The sequence below is a fragment of the Paralichthys olivaceus genome, chromosome 12 (assembly GCF_024713975.1).
Source record: "Paralichthys olivaceus isolate ysfri-2021 chromosome 12, ASM2471397v2, whole genome shotgun sequence".
In the NCBI taxonomy this organism is placed as follows: Eukaryota; Metazoa; Chordata; class Actinopteri; order Pleuronectiformes; family Paralichthyidae; genus Paralichthys; species Paralichthys olivaceus.
In genome coordinates, this window is record NC_091104.1 from 18933749 (window position 1) to 18947020 (window position 13272).

At 41.4% G+C, this 13272-nt stretch overlaps 1 protein-coding gene across 9 annotated transcripts in view; it reads left to right on the forward strand.

Annotated features, from left to right (window-relative positions):
* Nucleotides 1–13272, forward strand: part of ralgapa2 (Ral GTPase activating protein catalytic subunit alpha 2) — a 92117-nt gene that overhangs the window by 28102 nt on the left and 50743 nt on the right. For 4 of the 9 annotated variants that reach the window (XM_069536363.1, XM_069536358.1, XM_069536361.1 and 1 more), the window contains exons 8-25: nucleotides 212–350; nucleotides 786–994; nucleotides 1850–2095; nucleotides 2263–2445; nucleotides 2992–3123; nucleotides 3244–3392; nucleotides 3471–3582; nucleotides 3800–4037; nucleotides 4736–4915; nucleotides 7205–7351; nucleotides 7739–7861; nucleotides 9170–9255; nucleotides 9349–9439; nucleotides 9645–9818; nucleotides 10543–10722; nucleotides 11391–11584; nucleotides 11860–11958; nucleotides 12549–12704. In XM_069536363.1, the coding sequence (XP_069392464.1) occupies nucleotides 212–350; nucleotides 786–994; nucleotides 1850–2095; nucleotides 2263–2445; nucleotides 2992–3123; nucleotides 3244–3392; nucleotides 3471–3582; nucleotides 3800–4037; nucleotides 4736–4915; nucleotides 7205–7351; nucleotides 7739–7861; nucleotides 9170–9255; nucleotides 9349–9439; nucleotides 9645–9818; nucleotides 10543–10722; nucleotides 11391–11584; nucleotides 11860–11958; nucleotides 12549–12704 (2838 nt within the window). The remainder of the gene's footprint in view (nucleotides 1–211; nucleotides 351–785; nucleotides 995–1849; nucleotides 2096–2262; nucleotides 2446–2991; nucleotides 3124–3243; nucleotides 3393–3470; nucleotides 3583–3799; nucleotides 4038–4735; nucleotides 4916–7204; nucleotides 7352–7738; nucleotides 7862–9169; nucleotides 9256–9348; nucleotides 9440–9644; nucleotides 9819–10542; nucleotides 10723–11390; nucleotides 11585–11859; nucleotides 11959–12548; nucleotides 12705–13272) is intronic. The other 5 variants (XM_069536364.1, XM_069536359.1, XM_069536357.1 and 2 more) reach the window with 4 other exon arrangements.

Sequence of the window (13272 nt, forward strand, 5' to 3'; positions counted from 1 at the left end):
AACAAGGTACAATGTCAGCTGTTAAGTGTGTGAAGTTGGACTAGTATGTTTACTTAGCCCAAACCATTTTCCCATCTGTTTTACTGTTCCTTAGAGGAACCTTCAGTCTATTGTGTTTGAAACAATATACTGTCAGTGTGCGAGTGATGCTGGAACCATCTCCTCTTTCTGTCGCCTGACCTTGTCTGCCTTTGTGCCGTCTGTCTGCCAGGCATCCAGTTTAGAATGGAGGAACAAAGAGAACCAGAACACAGGCTTCAGGTTTCTTTTCAGCCTCTTCAAGAAGTACTACCTTCCACATTTATTCCCCTCCTTCACCAAGCTCACAAACCTCTACAAGCCTTTATTAGGTAAGATGACATATACTGTATATCTGTCTTCGCCTTCCTGCAGAATCCTTTTCAATATGATTCAGGTCAATACAGTTGCAGTACCTCAACAATACGTAAGAGAAGCAGTAAGAGAATAATATGTTTATTCAAAATCAGCGAAGCATTTAATAAGTAAAAGGAGTAAGTGTGTGCTTGAACGTGTGTATAAAAGTGAAGTGTCTTGTTTATTTTTATTTACGGATGATTGATGTGTTGTGATTTTCTGGTTCCAAAAACAGATTGTAAAATAGAAAGGTATAAAAATTAAACAGTTTTTGACAGAAAATGAGGTGAACAGTTTCAGCAGGAAAATATTTTCACTACTCTTATTTCTACTCCTTGTCTTCCATTTTTTACCCTCCCCCTTTTACCATCCGCTGTTCCTCATTCACTTCTCCACTCCTCCACAATCAGACCTCCCGCACCACAGACCAAAACCCTTGTATGTGCCAGTGACGCGGAACAATGAGAGCACCTTCTGCACCAGGGACCAGTACCTGGCGCCTCGTGTGGCCTTCATCACCTGGCTGGTCACCTTCTTCCTGGAGAAGAAGTATGTCAGCAGTGCTGCTGCAGCGCAGAGCGCTAAGAATGGCACCGAGGTCATTCCCAAACTTATCCAGGTGGGTGCGACAGTACCCTTCCTTTGATTCTTACTGCTGTCACTGAGGAGGAAAGAGGTAGATTTGTTTTGAGTGTGTTGTTGCCACATAACCTCCGAGCACTGTACCATATACATGTAAAAACACCTGGACACAAAGGACTTTTTAGTTTCTGTTTAGTTGAAATAACTGAAAAGTTAAGTAGTATAGTTAAAGACTACAACCTCCAAAATGATCATACACCACTCAGGTAACAAAACTAGAATGACATTAGCATGCGTATCTCCACCAAGGACCAACAGTCCCCTTATGAAAACACATTTAAATTGACTTAATGCAGATTTTCATTTAGATCTGTCACCTAATCATGCCTGTTTTTTTAAATCAAGATCCATCAATTAGACTCTGAGACTTAAACGAAAATGTTGCAAAAACACCCAATCTCACAATGTTGAACACAGTGAAAAGATTTCCTGACCCATCCCACATCCGTCCACCATGATGTCGTGGTAATCTGTCAAGTAGTTTATGCAAAATCCTTGATAGAGGTACCTAAATACTATAACCGTCATGATGGTACAATTGAATACTGTTGCTTTAGACTGCATTCATTGTGGCTAGCAAGTAAAGTGCCTTAAGATAACAGTAAATCAACAGACAGGAATTATGAGAAGAGACAGATTGAATTAATGTTAAATTAATATAATTATGATTACATTATGATTAATGCAGCAGCTTAAAAATGACCAAAAATGCAACTAAGGAATGTCTTTGTCATTGAGACTCTCGTGATCATTTATTTAAGTGGGAGTAGGCAGCCCTGTAGCAGCAAAACGGAAGGATTGTCACTTATCACTGTCTCACTGCGGTGTCCAGACTGTCACTGCAGGCAGTAGCAGCCAGGAGAAGAAGGAGGATAAGACATCGGAAGGGGATGTGAATGGACCAGCGGGGGAGCCTGAGAAGAGCCACTCCAACAGCAGCACGCTGTCTGATCGACGGCCCAGTGATTCCAGTTTGTGTAGCATTGAGGAGGAGCACCGCTATGTCTATGACATGGTGCACGCCATCCTGCTGTCCACCCGGGACAATGTCAATTTTGTCAACGAGGTCTTCCACCAGGTACAGTTTGGTCACAGAGAAATATAATAATAATAATAAATGTCTGTACTGTGATAACATGTACTATGTTGCCCTCTGCTGGCCGTTTGTTAACATAACTTGAATATCCAAGCCACACTTAAAAATGATTCAAAACACTGTATAAGTGAAAGCTTCTCCCTCTAAAGGCCTTCCTGCTGCCGTCCTGCGAGGCGTCAGCAACCAGGAAGGTGATCAAAGTGTACAGGAAGTGGATTCTGCAGGAGAAGCCCGGCTTCATGACCGAGCCGGACAAAACAACACAGGAAGATGAAGTGGATGACAGCTCCGAGCAGACACTCAACACTGAGACAAACAACATACATGTACAGGTGAAAGGAATGCAAATATATATACAATACAATATATATATTCTCAATATATACACTTGTGCTGTGACTAGTTATTATATCATAGACGATCATGAAAAGGGCTGATAGTGTCATAAAGAATTTTAAAGGTTTTTATGGACTTGTTCGGACATTTCAGTAGAGCGCAGTCAGATTTTAGTAATAAATACAAAATACAATAGTATTTCATCCAATTGGTTAGCCAATCAGCAGTAGTAAAACTGTACCACCTTATCTGGTCAAAGTAAGAATATACATATTGCAACAGTACAATATTTATTATAGATAATTATTTGAAGAACCTTCAATAAAAAGAGATCCAAACAAAGCTTTAGGTGCCTCCATTTATTATAGTTGTTACAATCCATGTATTAGCTAAAAGCAGACACTGTATCACAGTGTCTTCAAACAGCTGATACGTACAATTTAACACCATGGAATGTTTTTTCTCAAAAAACTTCGGGGCTCGTTTCTTCAGCATCTACAGTTTATGTTTCCACCTGACTGTCCTACCTTGTCTTCTACAAGAAGGAGAGTCACGGTCACAGACGGTCATCGAGCTGGGGGAGGACCTACTCCTTCAGCAGCGCCATCAGTCGAGGATTTCTCACTGAGCAGCAGAACAGGGACATCAAGGCTGGCATCCAGCCTACACTACAGGTCTGTGCCTGTGTTGTTATCCTGAGAGCACAGCATGTAGTGATTGTAATAAGCAATTGTTTACTGTGTTTGTTTTATCGTTCCCTCATCCTTAATGCGTCTTCACGCACTCGTGTGTAGGTGTTCCTGACCAACTCGTCCAACGTGTTCCTGTTGGAGCCGTGCCAGGATGTACCCAAACTCTTGGAAAACCAGGTTGAGGTTTGCAAGGGTGTTCTCAGCATCTACCGTCACATGATCATGGAGCACACGATGAATACACAGACATGGTCAGTGAGATACTCAAATATAGACTTTTTTTGTGATGTCATGATATTTGATTTCATTTCACTGTCTGTGTTGTGCAGGGAGCAGATGTTGCAGGTACTGCTGAGGATCACTGAGGCGGTGATGAAGAGGCCTCAGGAAAACCAAAGAAAAGACAGTTTTGCTGAAAGTCTAGCATCAATACTCTTTAGGGTATGTCTGCATGTGCTTTGTTTTACATGAAGTGACAGACAGGGTATTTTAATCATATCTGTACATATTATAATACACCATAATTATAGATTGTTAAATATATGTATTTTCCTTCTTGATCAGTATTTCTTGCTCGGGAACCCACTGCTTATTTATTGTATTGGTGTGTGTTCCTGTTTATACTCATTTATATGCCGTCGTCTCATCTTGCATTCAGACCATCATCGTGGCGTGGGTGCGAGCCAACCTGTGCGTATTTATCTCCCGGGAGCTATGGGACGAGCTGCTGGCAGTGCTGTCCTCTCTTACCTGCTGGGAGGAGCTGGTGACAGAATGGGCCAGCATCATGGACTCGCTGACGGCTGTGCTGGCACGCACCGTCTACGGCCTGGACATGGGCAGCCTGCCTCTGGACAAGCTCAGTGAACAGAAGGAGAAAAGGCAGAGAGGACGCGGTGAGGGGGGAGAAGTGGGGGAAATTGCGGATGGATAGAATTTGGGAGAAAACATGTTTAACAGTATGAAACTTTTCCAGTTCCAAAATTTTACTTGATGATAGTTGGATGTATTTGTTTGTTTCACTTAAACTTTAGAAACTGGCCACTGACTCCTTGTTTGAAAACAATAAAAAGTTTTAAGCTTTTATTCAAAATAACTATCTATATTTGGTGCACTTCTTTAGCTGATTGACTTTCCACATGTAGAACACATACATGGGATCTTCCCCGTCCCATACCACACAGCTCCACCACGTTTTGCGGTAAACCATCTGGTAGTTTTTGTGTAATCCTGCTAAATAACACATGGAAACATAACATCTGTGGTGGAGTTATAAATGCTGAATATTCTTTTTTTTTCTATTTTTCTAGTAAGTTACGTGGGATTTATTTCTCTGGCTTGTGCCTTCATGAACTGAGTGTGGCTAAACAGAAGTGCTTATCCTAGTTACATTTCCACACAACATGCGAGATGATGTTGAACATCTTTTTTAAAGTGGAAAATACCAAGTTATTATATGTGGGTGTTGGCTAAAGCCACAGAGAATTGTCTCGCATGTTAATAGAATTTGATAGCGATAAATCCAAAGTTATATTAGCTTATTAATAGAAGATATACACTCAGTACTCAACATTTATTATTCTTTGCATGTCAGGAGTTATCCATGACTCCCAGAAGGCCGCAGCCGTGGCGCGCTCCTTCTCACTGAGCTGGAGGAACCAGGGGGATCAGGGCGGGCCTGCGGTTCAAGAGCCCATGAGGATTCGCTCTGCCACTACATCAGGAGCTCCTGGCGTGGAGACGGCCCGAAACAATGTCCGTCAGAAAGCCTCTGGTAAGTACTTATTGTATTCTATTCACAACAGTATTGTTATATTACTAAACCATCAAAGCAGGCAGAAGTAAAATACAAAGGGGAAGCTTTTGTTTGATCTTCATGATTCATATACTATTCTGTGTCCACGCTGTACTAATCTTCTGGCTTTGTGTGGGCCAACAACACAATACTGATAACCTTCTGGAGCAAAACATCAGACCACAGGGTTTATCAAACGTATTACAGCGTGTGAAAGCCTTCAGACGCCTCCATGTGTGCACAAGCCCAGGTGTCGTTGAAACCAGCAGATGGCCCCCATTGTTTCCTTCATATGTCACTGGCCAACGTCAACATGTTTCCATGTCAGTTCAATTGTAGACTTGCAGCACAATCCCTCCACGGCATGTCAGGGGCCCGCTTTGGACACTTATTGTCATTAGCTCAATGCAGACCGTGCAGACAGCCCTTATCTGATGGGAATGTGGCAGGGTGATTATAAGTTGAGCTGGAAAGCAGTAACTACCTTCGGTGCCTGTTCTGGTTGTCTTAATTTTGTCTCGACAGAATCTTAATGCGGAGGATAAAAGACAGGAACGATCTCTTTTTCTTTTCCTTCCCCTTCCGCCTCTCCAATTACCACCAACGTCCTGAAATGACTAGCTTGTTGAGTGAGGAGGAGATGTGTTTGTGCCTGAAGGATGAAGTCTTAGAAGGGATTGTGTGTCTCTCTCCCACACACACACGCACTGACACATCTATTATGTGTCTCATGTGCATGTTTATGCACCTTTTCTCTTTCTCTGTTTATATGCATCCGCTTGTAAGCAAAGATGGACATTAAACACTACGCCTTCAAATTCCCTTCCCTTTCTTTGGCCTAATTGGATTTCACCCACATTGATCTTCAAAGGGCCGACAGCCCTCCTCCTCACTCCTCAAGAGAAGGCCCACACATCAATTGCATGGCAGTTTTTGATAGTTTCATTAAGAGTGTAATTAATGCTCATTAATATGCATAAATGGGAAGCAGCGCGGGCTGTAGCAGGGACGATGTATCTCTCTCTCTCACTAAAGGGCATAATTAAAGTGTTCTGAAAGCAGAGAATAGAACTGCCCTTTTTCATTGCTCTATTTGAGATTAACCCTGAAGTGCCATCGAGACACAATGACAATGCCTCCGCATTGACAACTGTGAAAACTTGGTTGTACTTTTTCATGCAAATACAAATTAATATTGTTCTGAGATCTTGTCTTGATAATTGAGAGAAGGCTGATGTTTCATGATGGGACTAATTCATCTTTTATAACCACAGAGATCCAGTTGAACCAACTCCAGCATCACTAGGATTATTATTGGATGTACCTTCACCAATATACGTCTAGATTGTAATATCACACATGTTTTGGCTGGAAATAGGAAACATTTTATCTACGGACCAGGAACAATTGTGTAACTTTTTTCTTTTCGGGTACCAAACACCAATTCAATATTATTTATAATAGCTAATCTTCACTGATATCATACCTCACTATTTGTCTTTTGTTATTTCTGTATTTATTTATTTTAGTTATGATTTTTGGAGTATCTCTAGGAATCACTGTATGGTTTCAATATTAGTTTGATGTTGACCTATTGGTATTGGCCTGTATGACAGCAAACAAATTAGAAATTGCATTATAGAATGGAATGTATATATTTCTACTAAATATAGCTTACAAGACAGTGCTATCAACTTTTGCTTTCAGCTGTTAAATGTCCCACTCGTTTTATATTGTGGTAACAGTTCTTTAAACAATCAGGTTTAATAAATAAGTATTTCTGTTTCTGTTATCTTCTAAAGTAAAACATCTGATTATCTATTGTTTAGATTTATTTTATACCCTAAAAATAATAATTCATATTTCAAAAAGTGTCAGTATGAAATACTGAGTTTCAACATGTCCAGCAAACATTTTCTGGCTTTGAGTTTATAATTTCTGTTCATTCAATCTGAACTTGGTATCAGTCCGTTCTCTCCCGGTTGCAGATCTTCTCCAGGATTTTGTCTTACTTACATTATAGTTGTAATTTTCTTGAGGAATTTCTCTTATATTCAGATTTCACTGAAACACTGACGTATTGATATCAATACCTGGGTCTTCAGTGCTTTATTTACTCTGCTCTCCTGCTCATAAATGTATTTATCAATGAAAGCAGCTTTGTAGCGTTCTGTACCTAGCTGTCACTGAACTCTCTTCTCCTTTTTTACCTCTTCTCTATTTCCACTGTCTCTCTCTTTTTCCTCTTTCCTCTTCCCCTGATGGAAGCTAAGCGAAGCCAGTCCATCAGCAACTGTGTTCATCTATGCGAGGCTATTCCCACTACTAAAAGTGTTCCTATGCTGCTCCACACTGTGAGCTCTTTCTTGCCTGGTATCTCTTCTGGTAACTCTGCTTGTTCTCACAGACTCTCAGGTAAAGTGCATTGTGAGAGCTGCATGTGTTTGTGTGTCTGTGACCTCCACCTTGTCTTTGCATTCACGTGTTACTGTCTGTTGTGACTGTATTTAGAGCAGTGGGTTCATGTTTTGACAGCAACTTACAACTGTCTTGTGAGTTGAGCATATTTTAAGATGTAACTGTGTCTAGGGTCCGTCCTGGTTTGTGTGGACATACAGTTTGCATAAAGAGCGTGTCTGCATCACCACTGCATGTGTGCATGCCCCAGATTCTCCCTAATGTCTTCATGAATGCATCAAATCTTCATCTATACTGTGACTGCAAATCCATGTTAAGATTTCAGCTTTGGTATTCATAGTCTTGTGGCACTGGTTTACTTGCGTGTCCTTGTCGTGATTCCAGATGTGGAAGAATGTCAGCTGTCAGAATGTGGGGGAGAGGAGGAGCTGGGAGGCAGGGAAAGCCCTCTGCCACGTAGCAGCAGCACCTCCGACATCACCCAACAGCTGTCTGAAGCTTTACCAGGTACATTTTAATTCGCCACATTGTTCACCTCTCACCTTTAAAGAATTGACACCCTCTGCTAATCATCAGGCCAGGCCTGCATTAAGATGATTTATCTACACTACACTTGTTAAACATTACAGGTTTCTAGGCCGTAGTCAGGTGTGATGGAAACTGAGACAATCCTTTGATGGATAAGCAACCCTGCATTTTAAAATGTAACATACGATTTAATAATAAGAATATCTGCATCTCTTTAATTAGGGTGAAGAGAGAGTTTTTTATCAAACATCACACTGCATTTACTTTGAGTCACAATTTTTTGTTGCCATGGAATTTTACACATTTCATTGCAATGAAGAATACACATCTATACGGATTGTGATGTGAATTGACCTCAAAAAAAAAATTCTCAGTTCAAGGTGAATTTTAGGTTGATGCACTTTTATTTTCTGTAATATAGTTTTATCGTTATCATTATTCTCTTTAATTTTGAATTGATCTGTTATGGTGCTTTATATGACATTCAATGATCAATAGAAAAAAATACTTGGTCCAGCCTTTAAGAGGAGGTGTTCTATGTAATACCCAGTGCAAAGTGCAACACAAGGGTCTCAGCTAGTTTCTTACCAATGCAGTTGCCATTTTCCCATCCAGGATCCACGGAGTTTAAATAGGAAATGCACTTGCACCCATCTGAGCGCACATGAGCATGCTGGTCTTAAAATTAGGTGGGATCATTCTTAGCAGCAGAAAGCAATTGGACTTTTGACCGACACAGTGCTTCACTTTTTATTTTAACGGTGCAATCTGAAGTAACATGGGACAGCAGACAAACGCTGCTTGTAACAAACACAGATGGTCATGAAGTGAAACAGTTTCTTCTGCAGGAATCCTTTACTACCTGGAAAATCACCCCTTAAAATGGTGAACGGCTTTTGTGCACCTGGTGTTTAAAGGGACAGGGAAATAGCCCTCTAATTGGCTTATTGCATGCTATGCCCAAAAAACAACCATGACTGATAAAGCACAAGCCTTTTAACCTCTGCTAAGCCTTTTAGTCTCTGGCAGTGCAACTTCTTTATCAACTGGCAAGGGTGAATTTCAACAGGCTCTGAATGCATTTGCGCTGTATGCTTAGATCATTAGAATAGAGCCCAAGTTTTTATCCGTTGTCCCTGGAGTGAAGTTAAAAATGAAAACCTAAAAAATAATATTTGCCTGGCCTTACTTTTTAAGATATAAAGGCTAGATATTTACTGATTTGAGTTATTTAAGATGATTAGAATATGTTCTCTCTGCCAATTAACATCTCCTGTTGCATTTCAGCTCAAAAGAGAGAGTACTCCCCAACTTCTTGTGGCTCAGATAGCAGGACGTCTGAGGGCAGGAGGGAAAGCAGTGAGCCACCAGTGGTGAGAAGAATCATCTTCTACATATATAGTCTTATGTCAAATGAATGAAAAAAGATTTTACCCATGCAAGTATATAATATTCTGTGTTCATAGATCCTCATCCGACGGAGCAGCAGTACGACTGAGACAGAGTGCATCGCTGAGGGACAGACTAACTACACAATGCCCAAGCTCAGAGAGAAAAGTTAGAGACTACATCACCAATTTTGTCTAAAACAAATCAATCAGTGTGATGTCTGTGTGTGCTGTTAATATTTGAAGTAAATCGGTGAAATCAAACATGTCAATCAAAGCCCACTGTTTTGACTCAGTTTTCCTCACACAGCCATCTTATTCTCTGTATTTACCTTTTACGTCTTTTATCCATTTCATTCACTCACCCTCCCAAGGTGAGAGTATAAGCAGCGAGACGTCCAACGGCTACTTCAATGAAGCCGAGGTTACCTGGCAGGCCTTCGACGAGGAGGCTGACACTCAGTCCACACAATCTGCCCACATGGATGTGACGACTGACCCCCAGAGCCAGGGGAGTCTGCTGCTCAGTCACAATGAGGCTCTAGCAGGTAATGAAACAAAGTAGCGAAACCAGATTCCCCCACCCCCCCTGCATTTGATCCTGATGTGAATATATATATTAATATACATGATAAATAATATCTTCAGACTTCTTTCAGGGGGCATAGGCTGGCCCATTTTTCATTTGGGTTTCAGTGGCAGGTAAATGATTTTATCCATTGAGGACAGATCACCTTTACAAAAGTGCTGCTTTTCACAGTGCACTCCTACCTACATGTTGAGCACAATGAAAAATGAGTTGATAGAGTTCAGCAGTTCTGCAGGTTTACCTGAGGTGTGTCCCATCCATCTGAGGTTGTGTTACCTGCAATAACCCTTCAAGTGACTCGTTAAGGAATCTGCTTGTCAGTGTGTGCTTCTTTCAGCCATTTCATTGTGTTAAAGCTGCTGACAGTTGTGTTTGAATTTTGTCATGGGGAAGTGACATGTGATGTAGAGAATGATTAAAACCCGACTGTAATAATTATGTGCGTAGTTTTCTATATTCTAATTTGAACAAACTACAGGTTTCAGTTTACCCCCTCTCTCTCCTACATCATTGCTGATTACTGCCAATTGATGTTGTCCCACTGCCCCTCACACCCTTGTATGTGAACTTTTGTTTGTGTTGTCCCACCCTGTGACCGTCATGGAGTTGTCCCTCCTCCTTTTGTCCCTGTACTCCTTTCCTCAAAACCCGATTTTACCCATTCTCCCTTGTCGTTTTTTTAGGTCCTGAGTGTGCCCTCCCTTCCCACTCCGCACCCCTGTCCTACCACCACCACAACCACTACCACCACCCTCAGAACCCCCCCGCCTCACCAGCCCTACTGGTGCACACAGAGTGCCCTCGGGACTGCCCCCTGGACGACACCATGCATCAGTCTGTCTTACACATGCCACGCCACTTGGGTACTGCTCCCTAGCTGCTACTCATCAAATATACTATATAGTCCTCATTTACCATTAACTTTCCATGTTCTATATATTTTTTTCAGCCTTACCTTTTCTTCTTTTTCCATATATTCTTTTTTCCATTCTCCCATTTTGCAGATCATGGTAACTTAATTAAATATATTGGATTACTTTTTCCCTTGGAATTATTTGTAAATTCCTTCAAATTTTAGTGTAAATGTTTTGCTGGAAAAGCAAAAAACACAAAGTCTATCCGCTTCATACACTTTCCATTTATGTGTCCTCCTCAGGCCTTCACTCCCTGTCCTCCCCATCTTTCTTCTTCCCACTAGGTGGCACTGTCCTCCCACAAAGCGTTTTGGGCTGATGCATGTGACTTTTGCCTGTTTCCCAAAAGTGTTTCAGTGCTTTAACAGAGATTGTAGTACTCTGATGCATTTGGGAAAAGAGAAAAAAGGATTTGGTCAACAACTGCTCTGACAAAAACAGTATGGCTCTGAGATTGAATTGATATGAAGGTTCTGCATTTGTTGACTGAATCCCATATCCTCAATAAAATTAAATTGCTTCACTTTGTATTAGGTTCTCGCAGCTACACATATGGGTTTTACAGAATAATTCATTTTGCAACTCAAACCACCTCAAACCTCTCTCCGAACATGCAGACAGCAGTGAGTGTCTAGCTGATGATGTCAGCATCATCGCTGGTGGGACCATGACTGGTTGGCATGCGGATTCAGCCTTCGTCCTTTGGAGGAGGATATTGGGAATCCTGGGAGATGTCAACAGTATCCGCTGCCCAAAAATCCATGCCAAGATCTTCTCATATCTCTATGAGCTCTGGCACAAGCTGGCCAAGGTAACGTGGAGGAAATCACCTACATATGGAGCAATTAATCTCAGTTAAGGTTAAAATACTTAAAAAGAGTTTGTTCAGGTCAGAGGCCTCCATGAAAAGTTTAATATACATACATTTTATTTGTATAGCACTTTTAACAATGTTTAAAGACACTTTACTGGATTTAAACTTAAAATTAAAAAACACGTCATGTACACACATACACATAATCAATCCTGCATTTTCTTGAACACAAAGGTTGTGTTCACTGACGGAAGTTTAATGTGTTCCTACAGATCCGGGACAACCTTGGCATCAGTGTGGACAACCAGTCTTCTCCACCCCAACCTGCCTTCATCCCTCCTCTGCGTATGCTTGCCTCTTGGCTCTTCAGGGTATGAGCAGCAGTAACAGACACTGTCCTACAGACGAAGGAAATAGCGATGTGTACTCATCCTATTCCAGCTAATAAAATACTTACAACTAGAATAGCACTCAGTAGAGGGCATTCCTCAACCAACAGTCAACAATAATTGTTCTCTCATGGAACCACATTTGAGTATATCATCAGTCCCCTAAAATACATCTGTGAATTGTATCCATAAGAACTGAACTAAAATGTGGGTAAACATCTTGCAATGTAAGTAAAAAGAAAAATGCTGGATCCGCCCCCTGATGCGGATCTGCACCAAAATGTTCTTCCCTGTCCCATACCACATCCTTACTCTAAGTTTTATGGTAATCTGTCCGATAGTTTTTGCGTAATCTGCTAAGAAACAGACACACAAACCAATACAGATGAAAACATATCCTCAGTTATGCCTCAGTCACTGTGTTCACACTGAATCCTCATTGTTTGCACCAGATTCTAAGGATGAATTTCCAAGTGTAAAGGAATAGACAAAATATTCTAACATCCAGGAGATGTTGAAGTTATGAACTCTTCATAATAAAACCAACCGTTGCAACTCTCTCTGCTCCACAGGCCACCATGCTACCTGCCGAATACAAGGCTGGCAAGCTGCAGGCCTACAAGCTGATCTGTGAGATGATGACCAGACACCAAGATGTGCTCCCCAACAGTGATTTCTTGGTGCACCTCTACTACATCATACACAAGGGCTTCTCCAGCGACGACCAGGTATACAGACAGCAGGTGGCGCCTCAGTAAAGTATCCTGTTGTTCTTCTGTTCAGCACTAGATGGCGCACCACTCAAACCCACTCTACACCTGTACACAGGCCCTTTTTGAAAACTGGAAAACAGCTATTTGTAGTTGCTAATTTGCTATGTACTTTTTCCTAAGTGATGTGTTGTATTGTTATGACTCAGACAAACACTTATACCCAATCAGAGGTATTTTGGGACTCAACTCAGGGTCATGTGGGTGTGCCACTGTTCCTGATTATTGAAGCTCTGTTTGAAACTGGCTGCCAATCAGTGGTGATGAAGAATGCTTCTTTGTTTTGGCATCTCCCACCTCCTCTAGCCACACCTTTCCTCATATTTAAATCTGGCCTTGCTCCATTCCTTTCAGATGGAGCTGAGTGGAGATGAATGGAGTACCCCAAAACAAAGGACATGGATAAGACTGTGTGTGTGTGTGCGTGTGTGTGTTAGTGCATGTGCGTGCATGCCCCCTGATTGGGTTTCTATTGCACCTTGGCAGTGCGACAAGCTTGTTAGAATGTTTTCCATGTCGTTAAATA